This window comes from Botryllus schlosseri, chromosome 3 (assembly GCF_051294905.1).
Source record: "Botryllus schlosseri isolate E-star chromosome 3, Bs_hap1, whole genome shotgun sequence".
NCBI classification, from domain to species: Eukaryota; Metazoa; Chordata; class Ascidiacea; order Stolidobranchia; family Styelidae; genus Botryllus; species Botryllus schlosseri.
In genome coordinates this window covers 483,942-505,114 of record NC_137238.1, presented here as the reverse complement: position 1 = coordinate 505,114, position 21,173 = coordinate 483,942, and the positions used below count along the sequence as shown (strand labels likewise).

At 40.6% G+C, this 21,173-nt stretch overlaps 1 protein-coding gene across 1 annotated transcript; it reads left to right on the top strand.

Annotated features, from left to right (window-relative positions):
- The first annotated feature begins 3,503 nt into the window (after positions 1–3,503).
- LOC145435457 (uncharacterized) lies at positions 3,504–11,900 on the top strand. The gene is made up of 2 exons (XM_080312734.1): positions 3,504–3,811; positions 11,560–11,900. The coding sequence occupies exons 1-2, from the start codon at positions 3,526–3,528 to the stop codon at positions 11,871–11,873; spliced, it is 600 nt and encodes a 199-aa protein (XP_080168860.1). The 5' UTR covers positions 3,504–3,525; the 3' UTR covers positions 11,874–11,900.
- The last annotated feature ends 9,273 nt before the right edge of the window (positions 11,901–21,173 follow it).

The window sequence follows — 21,173 nt, the reverse complement described above, 5'->3', positions numbered from 1 at the left end:
CATATTCCAGATTTTGTTCATATCAGTTACGAATTTAAACAGCTAAATTTGGGGTATGGCAGGCCTAATGGTTTGATATCACAAGTAGATATGCCATCAGTACAAATGTCACAGAACACACCATTCAAGCGCCTGACAAGTGGAACAACAAAATTAAAATCCAATTAAGCCGTGGCCCAAACATGGAAATAGAATGACGATTGTGGTAAGCAATCTTCAAAATGTCAATTACTCGGTCGATGTCAATTTGCTCAGTTGGTGACGGGAGTTTGTGCACTTTCCCATGCCACAACTGATTCCACTTCACTCATCCATTCCTTCTAAGCATTGGGAAATTTCTGCTGGTCGATTGATTCCCAATCCTCCCACTATGATTATTTGGCCATAACTATCACGTTTAGTATAGGTTATAAAGAAATCAAAACTTCTGTGCAAGCATAACATTCAGAACTTTATTTCCGTTGCGCTACTGAAATAATAATTACAATACCGGCTCGGTACAGAAGATGGCTCACTGGTTCTAGATAATATCACAGCAATGTCCGCTATCAGATATAATCGAAGGAGGCAACAGCTAGCTAGCCTATACGATCAACAACATTGAATGCGATAATAATGACTTCTATTTTCTCGTCGGCAAGTTAAAATACATGACAGTTTCACGAGATTAAACGCAAGCGTGCTTCACGCAAGTATCCGAGATCAGCCTACACTTATACGACCATATTAAGACATCGAATTTGTATGTAAATTCAAAAAATAACCTAACCGTTAATATCGCTGGTCAGCCCGTTTCCAACACAGATAATGCCAAATATCTCGGAGTTTTACTGGACTCGAACATGTCCTGGAAGAGTCATATTCAGTCCCTAGAAACTAAATTATCACCGTAGTGCGGCCTGATCTACAGCCTTGGGCGCTTCATGCCAGCATGGGTTCTTCTGATACCCTTAATCCAATCGAAGTTGGGGGGCTGCCAGTAAAACTGCACTCAAGCCACTGCAGAAACTACAGCATAAAGTACTCCGAATCATAGCTAGAGCCCCAAAGGGGCCTGGCTGCCCATCCAATAAGTCGCTGCTGAAGAGATGCGGCGTCCTAAACATAGAAGATATGCGGAAACTAGAAATCGCCAAGTTTATGTATCAGTTTCACTGCGGTCGTTGCCCCGAATATTTCAATGACTTCTTTACCTCTGAATCAAAAGCGCACAAGTACAACACACGCGCGTCCACGTCGTCCAAACATCATATGATCGACCGGAAAGATCAACGCTCTATCAAATATGCCGGACCTGATGTGTGGTACAGCATCCCGCCGGCCATCCGACAGTCGACGAGCATGTCCACATTCAAGTCGAAATACAAGCAATTACTACTAAATAAATACAGTCCATCCACAAGATTACCGGACCACGACTGACCTATCGATCTCGCTTCCCATGACATGCCGCCCTATTTCTTGTCGCTTTCTTTTTCTATACTATATTCTTTACTTTCATTCAGTGTGCATGCCTCCTCTTTACATCGCCTAGGCCAAGGTGGGTGTCAGTCAGATTCCATAGACTACTCCTTGTCGCTTCGACATCTTCCTGTCTTTTCATTGTATCGCATTTTTTGTGGTGTATTGAACTGATAAAATTGCTAATAAACCAATGATCATTGTCAGTACCAATGTCACAGAACACAGCATTTAAGCGCCTGACAAGTGCAAATAGAATGATGATTGTGGTAAGCAATCTTCAAAATGCCAATTACTCGGTCGATGTCAATTTGCTCAGTTGGTGACGGGAGTTTACGCACTTTCCCATGCTTCTTGAGTTCCCTCACGGTCGGGAATATGCCACATACGCCACAACTGATTCCACTTCACTCATCCATTACTTCAAAGCATTGGGAAATTCCTCCTGGTCGATTGATTCCCAATCCTCCCACTATGATTACTCGGCCAGAACTATCACGTTTAGTATAGGTTATAAAGCAGGGGTCACCAACACGCGGCCCGCGAAGTCATATTTTGCGGCCCGCGACGTGATTTGAGATTTCAGAGGAAAGCTGAGAAAACCATTTTGAAATGCAGTTTCAAGTATTGCTGTTGTTGTTGTTGTTGTTGTTTCGAAATAAGCTATTCTCCTGTGCCCAACATCACTATTCGTCACTAGCTAAAATGGCTTTGGGGATGGCAACAGCATTCCATCGAGGAAGAATAATCTGCTGAATTGAATGGGCTGGGCATATTGCCTTGACGTGCAATGGCCAAAACACTGTCAAGATCGAGACGCCTATAAAACGGCATACTGCAGTGGTTCACTGGGGGGCGCGCCCCTCTTGTGGGGGCGTGAAAGCATCTGAAGCGGGCGCAGAGCTGCGGTCAACTGAAAATTTTTTTGCGCTCCGCGCGATTTGCATCAAATTTAAATTTGTGTACGGTCCGTGTATTTTGTGTATATCAACAGTCATAACCTTCAATGCCATCTAACTATCCGACGGGATTGCTAGCATTCTGGTTGCATTTTGTGATATGACGATAAGGGGGGAGCGAAAGTTTTCAGATCAATAAGGGGGGCGTGTCTAAAAATGTTTGGGAACCACTGGCTTAGGGCTTCCCCACAAGATCAAGCTTTACGTGGAGATGTCTTTCAGCTAGTAACTATCTCGCTAGCCCCAATATCGAGTCCTTATTCGCTGAAAAGCGTTTCCAGTAACGTGCACAGCTCAGACTTCAAAATAAAATGAAATTAATGATAACGATTTTTTGTTGTATTTGTATTCCTTTGATAAAATATTAATTCTTTCGTGGTCACTACGCCCATTGCCTAAATTAAGTAGCACGGAGTCGTACTGACGTAGAGTCTCAAAACGATGGTTGCTTAGTTTATACCGATATTGAATTCATGCGGCCCGTGGCCGCTTCGAAACTTGAAAAGTGGCCCGCGACCTGTTTTGAGTTGGCGACCCCTGTTATAAAGGAAGCAAAACTTCTGTGCAAGCATAACATTCAGAACTTTATTTCCATTGTCCTACTCAAATAATAATTACGATACCGGCTTGGTACAGAAGATGGCTCACTGGTTCTAGATAATATCACAGCAATGTCCGCTAGCAGATATAATCGAAGGAGGCAACAGCTAACTAGCCTATAGGATTAACAACATTGAATGAGGTGATAATGACTTCTATTTTCTCGTCGGCAAGTTAAAATACATGGCAGATTCACGAGATTAAACGCAAATCCTCCACGCAAGTATCCAAGATCAGGTATAGTAGGTAGGTTTGTAAATCGAATGTGGCGCTTTGGTCGAAAAGGTTGCCCACGCCGGATGATAGGAAATAATTGTATTCTTTGTGGTGAAAGAGACGCACATACTTAACTTTCCGCATCATTTCTAATGTTATGATGTTATTAAATGTCACATTGAAATACTCGACTTGACTCGAACCCTAATAGTCGATTAATTAATTATCGAATTTATCGGGTAATCGTTTGTGTTTATCCCTAGTCAATAGCAATCGATAAAGATATGCCATGGCACACCATCAAGATTCGAATGTAGCGGAGGTTGAAGAATGTAGAAGAGTGAAGATGAGGGTGGAAGAAATAGATGATTGTGCCGATAAGATGCTGAAGCTCGTTAGAGTCGGAGGAGCTGGTGACGGAATGCTTATCAGCCGCTTAAAAGATGAACTAAGTTCTTCAAGCGGGGAAAAGTTAACGAGGATCAAGGTCCTGTCTGAACAGCTCACCGTACTAAGAGACGAAGGCCTACGAATGGCTGAAGATAAGGCACAAATATATGGAGAAACGTATAATGGTAAGCATAGGCGCCGACTTTTATTTTCACATGGGGTGGCCAGATGAAAAAGGGAGGGGTTTGAATAAAAAGGGGGGTTTGAAATTGTTTCGAATTTATCAAGTTAGCATTAATTTATTACCGTTACGTACGTGCGTAAATCAGTAACTGACCATAATACATGGCTAGGACAAGCTTCAGCGTGTTGACGCATTTACGCGTATAAGTACGCGTAAGCTTGCTAGCGAGTCCAGCGGTTCATTAGCGATTCCTCGGTCCCGCTTCAATATCAACTATTCGCTATTCACGAACACGCGCGCGAACAATCGAATACGCAATCTCGGCAACGACGAACTATTTCACAAATTAATACGATTGATGTCTGCTGTGGAATCTGTTCTGTATAATGGCACCGATTTCAGGTGATTCAGGCCTTCGTATCTTTTGATAACCAGGGCATGGTATGGTATGGTATGGTATGGAAGTATGGTATGGTATGGATCGATATTTTGGTATGGAATATGGAACAATGCAAGTATGGTATGGAATGGAAGATTTTGATCTATGGTATGGAACGACATTTCCATACTTCCATACTTAGGTATTTTATACATTTTATCGTGATCTGTGCAAGCTTCATGAAGCGTACGTTGATCGCTGTTCACGGAATACGATCGCTTTTGTTATGCGTGAACGTGAACTATTGAATGCTCTGTAGGAACAAATACACGCTTGTGCAACGGTGTTAGGAGCACTTGGAATGACATGATTTTGTGATGTAACAATGACAACAGTAATGTTGATCCGATATTCTATTGAGTCTAGACACGACGTCTCCGAGCAAAGTCTATCGTGTGACGCAATAATTGGTAATGTGGGCTACTCCAACTACCTCATTCGATCTCACATTAGGATCAGAGATGCCACTCCTGGGTTTTTCAACCCAGATCTGGGTTTTTTGAGCGTCACCTGGGTTTCTGGGTTTTTATCCTTGAAATCTGGGGTTTTTTCAACATCCAGTTCGCCAGGTCAGTTTTTAGCTCGAAACTTAATTATAAGATTAGTATGGTCGCAATATCGTAAAATGCACGCACTTCAGTTCGCCATTGTCGATGGATTTTGCTGTTATTGTAACGACAGAGTGTTGAGAATCTATTTCACTACTAAAATGAGAGGCTTCGGCTTGATGCGATGGAGCTTCGTTTAATGGTAACTTCCAGGTCGCAGAAAGTCATGTTCATATAGGACGATTGCCAGTAGCGAACTCGGCACTTGGTGAACAATTCGGCATGTATCGATAAATATATCATGTAACTGTATGGTATGCACGCGAGCACATGAACAGACCAGGTGATGATCCGACTAATATAATCCTATTGTTATCTGAGTATATTTAGTTCCAACAGGAACACTCAGAGAGCGAGAGTTAGATAGTTGGACACCCCTAGCAAGTTAATCAGAGGCATTGGTTATCAGCACATTCGAAACCTAACCCTAACCCTGAATTTCATGATTTGGCAGTTATTCATTTCCAATATAGATTGGTCTGTGATTATTCCAAATAAAAGTGATTGTCGTCGGATTAATCAATCGAAAGCTACTTTCAAGCTGTTCAACTCGCTGAAAATACATGAAATCATCCTTAGTAATAGGGAATGGATGGCATTGCATTGAACTTTCGCAGCGCGATGATATAATTAGTACCGGTGCACTACTAAGTATTCACGCTGCGCCCCAATTGTTTCATTGCAATGTGTCGAGAGGAAAACAACATGTTTTTTTGTGCGATTCGCAGTTTTAACCAAGCAAAATGTGTATTATGAACTGTTGTAAATTCAATATCGAAGGCTTCAATGACTGAATCAGTGTATGCGACGACTATCAGGCTCCACTTTCACAGCTATCTCGTGTCTTTTGAGTGAAATATAGGATCTGGGTTTTTCTGGGTTTATTTCGCCTCCACATCTGGGTTTTTCCTAAATATCCCAGTGGCATCTCTGATTAGGATTATAGATCAGGGAGTGGGGTAGATGTAGTTTGAAATTCTCGCCACGCTAACCTCAACCAAATACTGTACTAATAATCACGCAGATCGCTGCAGTATTGATAGCCTGTAGCTGGGACATTTTATGGGTGCGCCTATATTATAAATTATTTTGCGAGTATTTACTTCAAACTTGCATGCGCCTCATGCCAATGTACCGGAAATGCGATGATATTCTTATGGAGCAGGGGCGGGCAATTGCTGAATGGATACATTATTCGCGCATATATACAAGGGATAAATCATATTTAATGAATGTATTTTATCGACAGCAACATGTCACTTCAGAGTTCAGAGCCATTTCTCGCCGATAATGACAATGCAATGTGGATTTGAGAACAGCATTGTCATACTGTCTGCTTCTCCATGTCTACTTCTCTCTGATCAACTAAATCACGGTGAAATCCCTAATTAAGATTTTAAAGCGTTTAAAGCCCGGTACCCAAATTTTACCAATATTTCAATTCATTAGGGTTGAGTACATCGTAAATGCCGATAATACAAGTCTTCTCGCTTCGACGAACTTACGCGTAAGCTCCACTCTCGCACGCTGCGCAGTGCGCACACCTATATAATAACATATAGTCACTGAAATTTGACGTTTAGGCAAGTAGTGGGGAATCTCGGCAGACTGAGGCCGCGGGCCACATTATCATGCAAGAAGGGAAACTGTCCGCGAGCCGGACAAAACCTCGTCGCGGGCCGCATCTGGCCCGCGGGCCGTATGTTACCCGTCCATTTTATGGACTGTCCTAGATAACAATCTGCTGACTATCTCATTTTGCTCGCGGAAGCTGCAGAGTATACGTACACGTCAACTCACCATCGTGAACTAAACCTCACCAAGACAGACTCTGTAAAACTATCACCAGGAATTAGATTCGCATCATGGCCGGTTTAAGCAAAACTGACATCCGAAATATCAATAATATAGGTGCTAGAAAAGGTACTATACTTATGATATTGAAGTATTTGAAAGTATGGAATATGTATCAAGTATGGTATGGAACAATGTTTGTATGGTATGGAAAATTGCAAGTATGGTATGGAGAGAGTAAGGCAAGTATGGAGTATGGAAAATTGTCGTTCCATACCATACCATACCATGCCCTGTTGATAACTAGGCCTTTGACACACATCTTCTTATGTTTTAGTATTAGCGCTAATCAACTACGTCCGTTCGAGTCTGTCCGTGGCCAATTGCGTAGATTCAAAGCTATTCAATGTCATGCTGTGACTCTTAAGCCAGCATGACATAACAATCTAATAAGTAGAGATAGCAGGCAAATCATACGATGCCTGTAGCAGACGCTATAGTTTAGGCCAGCGATGTTATCACATGGGCCAGTCCTGCTGTAGTGTAAACTCGATAGTTAAGGCTGGTAACGATATCAGACCTAGCATGGTGCGCGTGTTGGTTCGTGCCAGAGATTATAGCGCGCAGGCTTGCATGTGGACGCGCTAAATCAGACCAGCGACGGTAGCGTTTCAAAACGACAGGACTTCTCGTCAAGGATAGGGTCTTAATACCGACAACGCGCTGGTTAATATCAGACAGGGGCCTACGGCCTACGTAGGTCCCGATCAGCCAGTCGAATTTGATCATGAAATGGTTCGATTTTAATTATCCAGGTGTTATTGCAACAAGAGCAATATGGGCGCATGCCGCGGCCTTATCATTAGAAATACAAATCCCGATGGTTTGAACTTCGATCCGCGATATGGTTGCGCCCGATAGAGTCTGTCCAGCAGTGACGTTTATTGGAACATAGAATGTTCCCGCTCAAAGTAATTGAATAAATTCAGAATTTGCGCCACCGAGAATCTCGTGTTGCATCAATATTTGAATACGTAATTCAACGCCGTGCACTTAATAACAAATCAGACATTGACAAGTGACATCGAGGGCATACGAGTTTGTGAAGCAGACAAGCATTAGTAGCCTACAGATGATATCAAACGAGAAAGCGTGCATCTAATCAGTAATTCCTCGACTTGCGTACGGCACAATGGGGTTCCGAGTCTGACATCGCGAGAATTGTTAGCTCATTATAACGACGCTTGAGCTGCCTTGCTGCATTTCCCGATAAAAGTTAGCAACGCCTTGTTAATGTAAGGAATATGCGCACTTTGCGTAGGGATGACTTTCAATTCGCTGGCATACACAAACACACTGTCCTATTTCGCGCTCCAAATAAGGAGACTATCACGAAACTGCTTCAAGAATTATTTTGTAAATGAATATTGAACATGCGCAGTGCGCCCAAATACAATTTACTTAGTAGAGCGTTAACTCGCTCGTCTGGTCGAAAGAGGAGATGATATTTCTCGGCGCACGCATGTCGAAATCGACGTCGTAAACGAGGTCGCTTCGCTTGTATGGTTACTCGTCACGGATTACACTCAGACATGCCACTCCTGGGTTTTTCCATCCAGATCTGGGTTTTTGAGCGTCACCTGGGTTTCTGGGTTTGTATCCTTGAAATCTGTTTTTTTTTTCAACTTCATGTTCGTCAGGTCAGTTTTACGCCCGAAAATTATTTATTAGATTAGTAAGATCGTATTATCGTAAACTGCACGTACTGCAGTTCGTCATCGTCGATGAATTTTGCTGTTATTGTGAGACTGATTCAATAGTAAAATGAGAGGCCTCGGCGTGATGTGACGGAGCTTCATTGACCAGTAACTTACAGGCCGAAGAAAGTCATGTTCGTTGGGCAACTCATTCGAAACACTGTCTTACAATTTGAAACGATTTAGGACTTCAATGCCAGTATCACTCCAACAAATTCGTGGTGTAGCGATGAATAACATGTAGTTTTATTTATGGTATGCACATTGCACATGGGTTGGGTAGACCAGGTGATAATTGTTATCTGATTTTATTTAGTTCCAACAAGGACACAGCAGTCCCAGCAAGTTACTCAGTGGCTGCGTTGGTTATCAGCACATTAGAATACACTCTGAATTTCATGACTTGGCAGTTATTTTTTCGACTAGACATGCGTCTGTGTCATTATCCCAGGTGCTATTTTACATAATTTTGAGTGAAATATAGGATCTGGGTTTTTCTGGGTTTATTTAGCCTCCATGTCTGTTTTTTTCCGAAATAACCCAGTGGCATCTCTGATTACACTTAATTGCGACGTTCTAAGCACTAGTTTGTCGTCACCGACGTAGCTGCGTATCCAATTAACGGCGCGCGTATCGGCAAATGGTAAATAGTTGGCATTTACGTGATATCACGGACAGATGGCGGGCTTTTAAGCATTTTGTATGGGGTGGCCGCCACCCCATAAATGTACCATGGGGTGGCTGCGCCACCCCGTAACTCGGTGCCTATGATGGCAAGTATAAAAATTGGTTGATTGCTCACTGCTACCGTAAGATCTTTACTATTGAGTAAGACAGAATCCCCGTCCATTAAACAAAAGTTTGTAAATTCAATGGCGAAACGCGTTTAGGATGGGATCAAGACTTGAACACACTACGAATCTACTCTCATAGCAGAATAGATGTGTGTATTCACACCCATGTACCACTAGGGTTGCATTTAAAACAAAAATCAAATTAAAACAAACATGTTTGAAACAAAGCCCTAATTTAAAACATGTTTTTCATTAAGTTTTGTTGATTTTTTTGAAGCCATGACGTCATAGGGGATTGACATTGGCAATTGAAAATATAGGGTAAGAATAGCTCCTTTGACGAAATATATGTACTAGTGCTATTGAACCGACTATTTTGCGGGCTCCAACCGTCCCATTTCGATATAAGTCGGCTACATCAGGTGGGCATTGTCCGTTGGCTCATAGAACATGTTTTTTCAAAAGTATTTACTCAATTATGGCATAATTTTACAACTTAAAAAAACACAATTTTTTTTTAAAAGCCATTTTTTAAAACACTGTTTAAAACAGAGGTCTCAAACTCAATTGTAGTCGCGGGCCAATTTCAGAGTTTTTGATGGCGTCGCGGGCCGCAGCACCAATGATACAGGTATTCAATGTATTTTCAAGTATAGGCCATATTTTACGGTACCTTGCAGACTGGCATACCGCACGCATCGTGAGCTGTGATTTACTAGTATATTGTGAATTAACGCCTGGTACGAAAATATCATATTTTCATATATGTGAAAAAAATTGTTATTGTACTTGGCATAGTTTGTCAACATTAGTAGTTATAGACACCATGCCAGAGCACAAATGCATCATGACAGCGTAAAAGCTGTCGCGTTATAATTTGGCAGCTATCGGACATTTGACGTGCCACAATTATTGGTAGATTATATAAAACTTTAACAAAGATTAACCAGATATCAGAGCATTTGAGCAATACATCCTAATCCGGTATGCGGGCATACAATCTTGATAGCTAGGCTATTGATCAAGTCATTACCAAAGTAAAAATAAAAATAAACCAGAGTTAGATTTACAGATCAATAACAAATGCCGACTGATTAATGTGCCATAGCAATAGAAATGTCTAGTCGCCGACGAATCCATTGGTGTTACAGCAATGGAACGTATATAGGTTACCGCTACTTTACCCGCCACCTTCAATAGGCGATAGTAACATGTATAAAGATTCCCAAGATTACGCAGAAATAACTAACTACATATTGAGGGGAGAACAGAATGCCAATGGCTGCCATACCGACCTACTTGGTGCTATAAATACGCTCCGAAACGCAAGCTACGGCCTTTTGGTATATTGCTTTTTCCCATAACAGTTTGGTAGTTTGTTGCGTCTGTGGTTAAATCACGGCTTTCGGAGTCACAATAAGTTATTCTCTGATTGTAGCGTTTGACCCGACCCAACTTGAGTCATACTTATTTTATTACCCATTCAGCCCGAGTTCGCGTAGTTCTACAAAACGTCGCAACCGAGTACAAATCACAATTTTCAGTCACGAATTATCAACGGGTCAAGTCCTATCATCATAAACAGGTAATGTGACGCATATAGCTGATCTTCCACCGCAATGTAACTTTTGAAAGTGATGTGATAGTAAAGTTTGATGAGTATTGTCTCTGGATTTTGGAGTAGTTTTAGAGCGAATTTCAAGTTCTCAAATTTAACAAAAAATATGTTGAAGGTAAATATTGTCGAATACTTAAAAATCCAAATTGCCAACTCGGACCGCACAAAATGATTTGACGGACCGCATGCGGCCCGCGGGTCGCGTGTTTGAACATGTTTTCAACACCGTTTGTTTTAAATGCAACCCTATGTACCACCCGTGATAAATGGCTGGGAATATGCATTTGTGTGCCTTGGAGTCGACTTTCATCAAAATACACGAACCCAAACTCTGTCAAAAAAAGAAGTTCGTGTACCACCTAAAAATAAGACATTGAACGCTCTCTCATTCGAAATTTCATGCTGGTGACGCCATATTTTGTGATACTATTGTTGATATACAATGTTCTTTCCAATTCTCTAATAGTTGCTGACGATTACCTCTTGCGAGTGTCAGCCGAAAAATATTCGGGTTCATTTCAATATGAATATACTATTCAATTGTATATTGAAGTTCTGTACCTCCAAGAAGCTCTTCGAATATGCATCCGTGGCACGCAAAATCAAAAGTGCATACGCCCCGAATATCTGATATGCTTTTGATATAAAAGGCTTGGCACAATCAGAATATAGGATAATCATGTATGATAATTTTAAACGAGCATGTCGAGAATGATTTAAACTAGATTAAAACTTTTAGATTACCAACACGCGGGGACACCGCAAGACATCATTCACTTCGGAAATGGATTTGTCGCCAGAGTTGAAAAATTCCTGAATGTCTGGCTCCCATTCGCAGAGACGGTTCTTCCACTGTACGCCATACACTCAACAGATATGAAAGAACTTCTCAGCATTCCGCGAAGTGATGATAACCTCCTCGGTCAGATGTCTGCAGAAATCTCTGATTATCTTTCCAAGTTGGAAATTGCACACCGAGATTTGGAACGAACGGCTTTTCTAAAAAAATCGATGCTAGGTAAATCCGCTGAGCGGCCCGCAGAAAGTTTCTAACTTGCAAGTGAAGTTATAGTAGGGAAGACGGGGACAAATGTAACAATCGACCTCACCGCTAGTATAGGATGAAGAAATCGCCTTCATATTTTGAGTGCACATGCGGTAGTTATGTTTTCTAATATACTTGAAGTTACGTTGAGTTACGACGCGAAACCCCAGAATAATTTCGAAAAAACGAAATTTTGGACCCTTGAGTAAATATTTTCTGATCTGGAATAATTTGTTTTGAAGAATAAAACCTCAAGTGGTTACAATGCAATATATGTAGCTGGAAAAATGTTACCATAGTCTACCGTGATGATAGGGAAACTAGGACTCGCGTCGCCGGGAAGGCACCATCCTGAGACATTAATCGTGGTCGAGCGTATCAGGGGCAATTGTAACACTCTGTTACTTTTGTCCCGTTACAATATCTTTTCAATGCTTAATATATGTGTTCATACGTTGGTATAACTATTTATCTATTGCAGATGAATCTTGCAACAGCCAGAAGTTCAATACCAGAACAGACTCTACCTGGTCATACCAATTCTACCATGATACTCTGTCGGAACGGCCATACAGAAGTGGTGATGTGAATCTTAGGGTCCGGTTATTTCCGTGATTCTACCACCCTTTCTCATGTTGATCGACTTTTGTTGTGTCGACCTTCAATGGTCACTTAAGAGCTTGCCCGTGACTGAATCCTCATCCTCTGACTTTGATTATTACCCAATTACATTTTGTCATCTGATGTGAACAATTTATTTTAATTTTGTGCGGAACAGAAAAATACCATTAGCTTTGATGCCACACAATGTTGTGTTCTCGTTTTGGTACACTATCATCAGCCCATTCAACAAAGATGTTTTAGCCAGTTCGGTTTCGCAACTTCGCAGGTGACCGATTGCCCAACCCTTTATGCACGCTGAACTACAGCACCTCGGTAGAAGAGGCCGAATATGTGTAGGGATATGATGGAATGAATGTGTTTCTCGTACACTTTGAGCTCATGCAGAAGGCACGAAGGATGAGAATTTATTCAGATGCCAAAAATGCGATGGGGCGTAACCTGGAAGCGTTCAAACGTCTCTTTTTTAGTGTAATTCAATAGTACAATTTGTGCTCGCAGTATTGTTATTCATTTCGTTTGTTTTAGTTATAAATAACACTGTTAAAATTGCACCGCATGGACGTTACAATTGCCCCGGGGCACGGGGCGATTGTAACATTTAAGCGACAATTTTCGCGACCCAAAATTTCCATGATTGAATATTGATTGAGATCCATTTTAGTTTTTATATCAACTATCGAGTTGTTGGCTTATTTATATATAAGTTTGGAAATGAAATATCCACGAGAAAAACACGTAATGTTCGAAAATACAAAAACTGTTACAATTGTCCCCGGTCTCCCCTACGAAAGTATTGACAAATTTTATGAGTCACAGAATAAATCCAAGTTTGACGACCTGAGAAAGATGGCCAACTACTTTTCCTGTTCGGGTCTACATACATTAGAGAGCAAATATTTCCGACAATTTCGAGCATTAAAAAGACGAGACTGCATTTCAATATAACTGATGTTTACCTGTAGTGCAACTTTGATAGACCACTGATGTATGATTGTCTGCAACGGCTATTGAAATACATCTGGTTAATATATTCATGAAATACTGTTTTGGTCTCTCTGCCTTAAACGTAAAGTTTACATTAAATGCGATTTATCCCTTGTATGTATGTGGATAAATACGCGATTAGTGTATAAAATCTACAATCCAGCCCGCCAAGTACGCCTACTTCATTTTGCCATATCAGGCCCGCCGACCGGATAAGTTGCCCGCCCCTGATTTATAGGCTTAAGCACGTTGCTCTCCGGGTTGCACATGTATAGTTACCAGTTACCAGACTGTGAATAAAGAAATAATAATAACTGTATTCTCCCCACTTATTTATGCCTTGGAATGGAGAGAATAAATCAATTATTTGATTCTACAGACAAAGTCAGTCGGAAAGATCATCGGACTCCAGTAACGCCTGGACAACATAAGCCTGGAGGCATGTACAAACTTTCATCTGCATTCTGGTATTTTGTAATGCGTTTCGATAAACGACGAGATCGGTTCAGCATCTGGCAAATCGAATAAAATAGAATTTTATCGCGACCAGATTATTGCTAATGTAAGTTTTAGGGATGGTGCGAACCCTTGAAAGGTTCTGACTAACACTTGCGAGTGTTGTTGGGCAATTTTAACACAGATGCTCAAAGTAGTCAGGAAAGGTGCTAGATTATACGTTATGTATGCTAGATTGCGAAGCGGTAGCTCCAAACGCTCTGATAAACCATATTACTGTCAAGAAGCATGTCATGATAGGCGACAATGCGTTATGAACGGAATCATGCAATCTGTCATAAATCACAGAATATGACGAAGTAGTAGTGGCGTAAATTATATTTACTTGGATAAGTAGTGTAAAACCACTTGGGAACTTCGAAAAAGTACAAGTAGCCTACTTCTTTACTGACCATGTCGGTATACCAGTGATGGCTTATCCCACGATGAAACTGGGGAATTTCCCCACCGATTATTTTCTGCTATCTCAATATTAAAATAAATTCAATATTTATCTGCAATGGAAATATCGCTATTGCATTACCTGTATGCTGTAATCATGTAAATCACAGTGGTTCTCGACTGTGGTACCCGTACCGCTAATGAATGATATTCACAATCGCAAATATAGGGTAGATATAGCTCCTTACACGAAATAGGCTTCCAACCTCTTTCATATACGGATTAAAAATATCTGTAACTCCATCGTATTGCAGCATTTTACGGTCGGTGCTCATCATCATCAGAACATTCATTTCGTACCAATGATCTATATATACGTACTATAATTGTTAAACCGACTATTTCGAGGGTTCTAAGCTAGGGTTACCATGTTTCTGTAACCCAAATTCCGGACACTCTTCAGTGCCCACTAGTGAATTTCAAAATGAGTTATGACGTCACACTAGCAAAGCTTTCCTCATAGACCAGAGGTGGTCACGATCCGGTTCAGGAGTGTGAGGCTGTGTGTCGTGTAACCTGGACCGAAAGCACATGTTTTCAGCAGCCCCTTCCCGCCCAAATAAACATTGATTTTGAGCCCTTACTATATGGCAATCGATGCAGCTTCTGGGGAGGGGGGGGTGCTTGTTATATGAATCTGCTTTCTATATGCATCTGGTCGTTAAATTATTTGAATGAATTCTGTTAATAATATTAGTAGTTCCATATATTACTAGATACTACTCTCCGCCCACATGATCAGAGTTAGCGGTAGAGCTTGTGGAGGATGATGAGTTCGGAAATACAGGGAGCGTAATTGCACAAGTCATGTTCATGTCCTATCGATAAAATTGTTTATCAACCTTATGCCGGTGCGCACCACGTAGCTTTATCAACACCCCACATCCGGTGGTTTCCAACCTTTTATGGTCGCGACTCCATCTCCAATTTGAAAATGTTCCGTGGCCCAGATCAAAATTTGACGAGCTGATTACTAGGGCGATATTTTTTTGACCTAAAAAACGGATGATTTTGACCTAAAAAATATAAATTTTGACCTTTTTTGACCTAAAAAACTGAAATTTGACCAAATTTTGACCTCACGTATGCAAATTAGGTGTTTTCGCACATAATGTTAAAATTGTACTACTTATCTTCATTTCTGGTTGGAACTGTCTGTCCCTACAAAGTAGATTGGCCTGAAAGAACGTTTTTGGCTCAAAAACTGACATATTTTTACATGAAAGAACTAGTATTTTAACGAAATCTGGCCCTATGAAGAATTGCAGTATAGTTACATTACGTATTATGGTGAAATAATTAAAATTTGTTGTAGTACAACGAAAGATACTTTCCTACATTCTCGGGTAGAAAGTGTTTGTTTTGTTTGTTTGTTTTGTGGTATTCATGGTGTTTTTCAACTACTATGGTCATTTGCACCAGGCCGATATTCTTCATTATTTTCCGTAACTGCCAACATATAGAACGGCCCACCTCTAGGCTTTTTTGTAAGACACCGCTTACGTGGATGAGGTGGCGGGGCGGAGCCTAGGTAAACCTCCAACACTTAGCTATCGGAATTATGAAGTCGACATCGGTCGGAATCGAACCCACACCCATTGGTGTTGCAGCCGCGGATTATACCACTGCGCTATCTCGGGTAGAAAGTGTCTGTTCTTACTAAGTAGATTGTCAAGAATGGAGAAAGAACGTTCAACAGCAGCAGTTGTTAGCTGACAACACTGAAGTTGTGTGCACACTGCTTGCTGGTGATGCACCGTGTTGCTTCATTCTAACAATGTTGTCTATATCACAATTTTTCAGCTTGCGCTTCATGATTTAAGAACCATGCAATGCCCAAGCAGTCTTGCTTCAGTTAGGATATTGCGGTACGTTGACCATAAAATCATGTCACTATTTGTTTCATTTGACCGTTTATGATTCTCAATGAGCAGACGATGGGCCGTTTACAACGGTAGGCCAAAAAAGTAGGCTACAGGCTGTAAATTATCAAATGATAAGTTCACAGACAGCGCAAAATCTACGATACAAACGAAATGTAGAGGTCAAAAAATGTTTGATTTTGTAAACAATTTTTACAAAGTTTGACCTAACGCTACAATTTTGACCTAATTTTTACTTTTTTTGACATGTCAAAAAAAATCGCCCTACTGATTACTAAAAGAAGTCAGCACCTTTGCCCAGACTTACTCACGGACTATTTTGGAAGCTGATTACGTTCAACATATTCGCAAACCCCATAATAAAGGCAAACGACCCCCTCCCCCCGTATGGAACCACTATCTTTGAATAAAGCATTTAAACGGCCTTAACGATCTCTAGGAACATAGCGTTCACCTATAAGTGCGATTACAATTAGGCTTATTCCAGTAAACGAAGGTTGTTTTTATTTATATTTTATTGCAGTTTTGCGAGGGCGGTAGTCTCCATACTAAATCAATAAATGTGATAGTAATCGCGCGTAGCGCGAAGAAAAATATCATGCATTAGCATAAATATTCCCACAAAATATTGTTTTTATGCTGATTTACGAAAAAAAATATGAGCCTACGTCAAGTCTTCAAAATTTCGGACATTTGGCATATTCTAGAAATTCCTCCCGGACGCTAGTTTGAACAGTGAAATTCCGGACATGCCCGTAAAATTCCGGACGTATGGCAACCCTATTCTAAGCATCCCAAATCGTATACGTTGACTATATCAGGTGGAAATCGTCGTCTGTAGACTCATACAACATGCTTTTGGAAAGTATTTACACAATTGTGGCATATTTATATAACTAATTTTTTTTTTAACAAAGCCTTTGTTTAAAACACTGTAAACTAAATGCAAACCTATAGTCACAAAAGCAACAATTAGCTTAAATGTGATATAGAAGAGTCACTATAGTTTTTATGATAGCATAAAACTTACCACATCCTTTCTACTCTTATAACATCATATTATTGATACTCGACTCGAAGCCTAATATACACGACTCAAAATCGAATCGCTCAGGTTCACGATGCTGCCAAGTGCGACATATTATATTTCAAACAAGATGATTTCCTCTGTTTAACAAGTAATGATTGAGCCCGAAGATCGCTCTTGGCAATTGTCATCGTCTAACACTCCTGCTGTGTCTTAAGTTGGATAAGCACCTCCCTTGACTATATATTACAACAAAATCTTAATTACAATTTTCTGTCGATGTCAAAGCAGTCAAAAAGGTTCCCCGCGAAACGAGCACGGTTACTATGGACAAGGAAGCGGGACATATTGAAGTTGGAGGATGCAAAGTCGACTTCCCCGCCGGAACCTTTACTGGGACCCAGCCCGCAGAAATCTCTGATTATCTTTCCAAGTTGGAAATTGCACACCGAGATTTGGAACGAACGGCTTTTCTAAAAAAATCGATGCTAGGTAAATCCGCTGAGCGGCCCGCAGAAAGTTTCTAACTTGCAAGTGAAGTTATAGTAGGGAAGACGGGGACAAATGTAACAATCGACCTCACCGCTAATATAGGATGAAGAAATCGCCTTCATATTTTGAGTGCACATGCGGTAGTTATGTTTTCTAATATACTTGAAGTTACGTTGAGTTACGACGCGAAACCCCAGAATAATTTCAAAAAAACGAAATTTTGGACCCTTGAGTAAATATTTTCTGATCTGGAATAATTTGTTTTGAAGAATAAAACCTCAAGTGGTTACAATGCAATATATGTAGCTGGAAAAATGTTACCATAGTCTACCGTGATGATAGGGAAACTAGGACTCGCGTCGCCGGGAAGGCACCATCCTGAGACATTAATCGTGGTCGAGCGTATCAGGGGCAATTGTAACACTCTGTTACTTTTGTCCCGTTACAATATCTTTTCAATGCTTAATATATGTGTTCATACGTTGGTATAACTATTTATCTACTGCAGATGAATCTTGCAACAGCCAGAAGTTCAATACCAGAACAGACTCTACCTGGTCATACCAATTCTACCATGATACTCTGTCGGAACGGCCATACAGAAGTGGTGATGTGAATCTTAGGGTCCGGTTATTTCCGTGATTCTACCACCCTTTCTCATGTTGATCGACTTTTGTTGTGTCGACCTTCAATGGTCACTTAAGAGCTTGCCCGTGACTGAATCCTCATCCTCTGACTTTGATTATTACCCAATTACATTTTGTCATCTGATGTGAACAATTTATTTTAATTTTGTGCGGAACAGAAAAATACCATTAGCTTTGATGCCACACAATGTTGTGTTCTCGTTTTGGTACACTATCATCAGCCCATTCAACAAAGATGTTTTAGCCAGTTCGGTTTCGCAACTTCGCAGGTGACCGATTGCCCAACCCTTTATGCACGCTGAACTACAGCACCTCGGTAGAAGAGGCCGAATATGTGTAGGGATATGATGGAATGAATGTGTTTCTCGTACACTTTGAGCTCATGCAGAAGGCACGAAGGATGAGAATTTATTCAGATGCCAAAAATGCGATGGGGCGTAACCTGGAAGCGTTCAAACGTCTCTTTTTTAGTGTAATTCAATAGTACAATTTGTGCTCGCAGTATTGTTATTCATTTCGTTTGTTTTAGTTATAAATAACACTGTTAAAATTGCACCGCATTGACGTTACAATTGCCCCGGGGCACGGGGCGATTGTAACATTTAAGCGACAATTTTCGCGACCCAAAATTTCCATGATTGAATATTGATTGAGATCCATTTTAGTTTTTATATCAACTATCGAGTTGTTGGCTTATTTATATATAAGTTTGGAAATGAAATATCCACGAGAAAAACACGTAATGTTCGAAAATACAAAAACTGTTACAATTGTCCCCGGTCTCCCCTACGAAAGTATTGACAAATTTTATGAGTCACAGAATAAATCCAAGTTTGACGACCTGAGAAAGATGGCCAACTACTTTTCCTGTTCGGGTCTACATACATTAGAGAGCAAATATTTCCGACAATTTCGAGCATTAAAAAGACGAGACTGCATTTCAATATAACTGATGTTTACCTGTAGTGCAACTTTGATAGACCACTGATGTATGATTGTCTGCAACGGCTATTGAAATACATCTGGTTAATATATTCATGAAATACTGTTTTGGTCTCTCTGCCTTAAACGTAAAGTTTACATTAAATGCGATTTATCCCTTGTATGTATGTGGATAAATACGCGATTAGTGTATAAAATCTACAATCCAGCCCGCCAAGTACGCCTACTTCATTTTGCCATATCAGGCCCGCCGACCGGATAAGTTGCCCGCCCCTGATTTATAGGCTTAAGCACGTTGCTCTCCGGGTTGCACATGTATAGTTACCAGTTACCAGACTGTGAATAAAGAAATAATAATAACTGTATTCTCCCCACTTATTTATGCCTTGGAATGGAGAGAATAAATCAATTATTTGATTCTACAGACAAAGTCAGTCGGAAAGATCATCGGACTCCAGTAACGCCTGGACAACATAAGCCTGGAGGCATGTACAAACTTTCATCTGCATTCTGGTATTTTGTAATGCGTTTCGATAAACGACGAGATCGGTTCAGCATCTGGCAAATCGAATAAAATAGAATTTTATCGCGACCAGATTATTGCTAATGTAAGTTTTAGGGATGGTGCGAACCCTTGAAAGGTTCTGACTAACACTTGCGAGTGTTGTTGGGCAATTTTAACACAGATGCTCAAAGTAGTCAGGAAAGGTGCTAGATTATACGTTATGTATGCTAGATTGCGAAGCGGTAGCTCCAAACGCTCTGATAAACCATATTACTGTCAAGAAGCATGTCATGATAGGCGACAATGCGTTATGAACGGAATCATGCAATCTGTCATAAATCACAGAATATGACGAAGTAGTAGTGGCGTAAATTATATTTACTTGGATAAGTAGTGTAAAACCACTTGGGAACTTCGAAAAAGTACAAGTAGCCTACTTCTTTACTGACCATGTCGGTATACCAGTGATGGCTTATCCCACGATGAAACTGGGGAATTTCCCCACCGATTATTTTCTGCTATCTCAATATTAAAATAAATTCAATATTTATCTGCAATGGAAATATCGCTATTGCATTACCTGTATGCTGTAATCATGTAAATCACAGTGGTTCTCGACTGTGGTACCCGTACCGCTAATGAATGATATTCACAATCGCAAATATAGGGTAGATATAGCTCCTTACACGAAATAGGCTTCCAACCTCTTTCATATACGGATTAAAAATATCTGTAACTCCATCGTATTGCAGCATTTTACGGTCGGTGCTCATCATCATCAGAACATTCATTTCGTACCAATGATCTATATATACGTACTATAATTGTTAAACCGACTATTTCGAGGGTTCTAAGCTAGGGTTACCATGTTTCTGTAACCCAAATTCCGGACACTCTTCAGTGCCCACTAGTGAATTTCAAAATGAGTTATGACGTCACACTAGCAAAGCTTTCCTCATAGACCAGAGGTGGTCACGATCCGGTTCAGGAGTGTGAGGCTGTGTGTCGTGTAACCTGGACCGAAAGCACATGTTTTCAGCAGCCCCTTCCCGCCCAAATAAACATTGATTTTGAGCCCTTACTATATGGCAATCGATGCAGCTTCTGGGGAGGGGGGGGGTGCTTGTTATATGAATCTGCTTTCTATATGCATCTGGTCGTTAAATTATTTGAATGAATTCTGTTAATAATATTAGTAGTTCCATATATTACTAGATACTACTCTCCGCCCACATGATCAGAGTTAG

Bases quoted from the DNA above. Each gene is read 5' to 3' on its own strand.
- LOC145435457 (XM_080312734.1), top strand. From the start codon at position 3,526: ATGGCACACCATCAAGATTCGAATGTAGCGGAGGTTGAAGAATGTAGA. The intron at 3,812-11,559 runs GTAAGCATAGGC...TAAAACTTTTAG, and splicing joins ATATGGAGAAACGTATAATG to ATTACCAACACGCGGGGACA.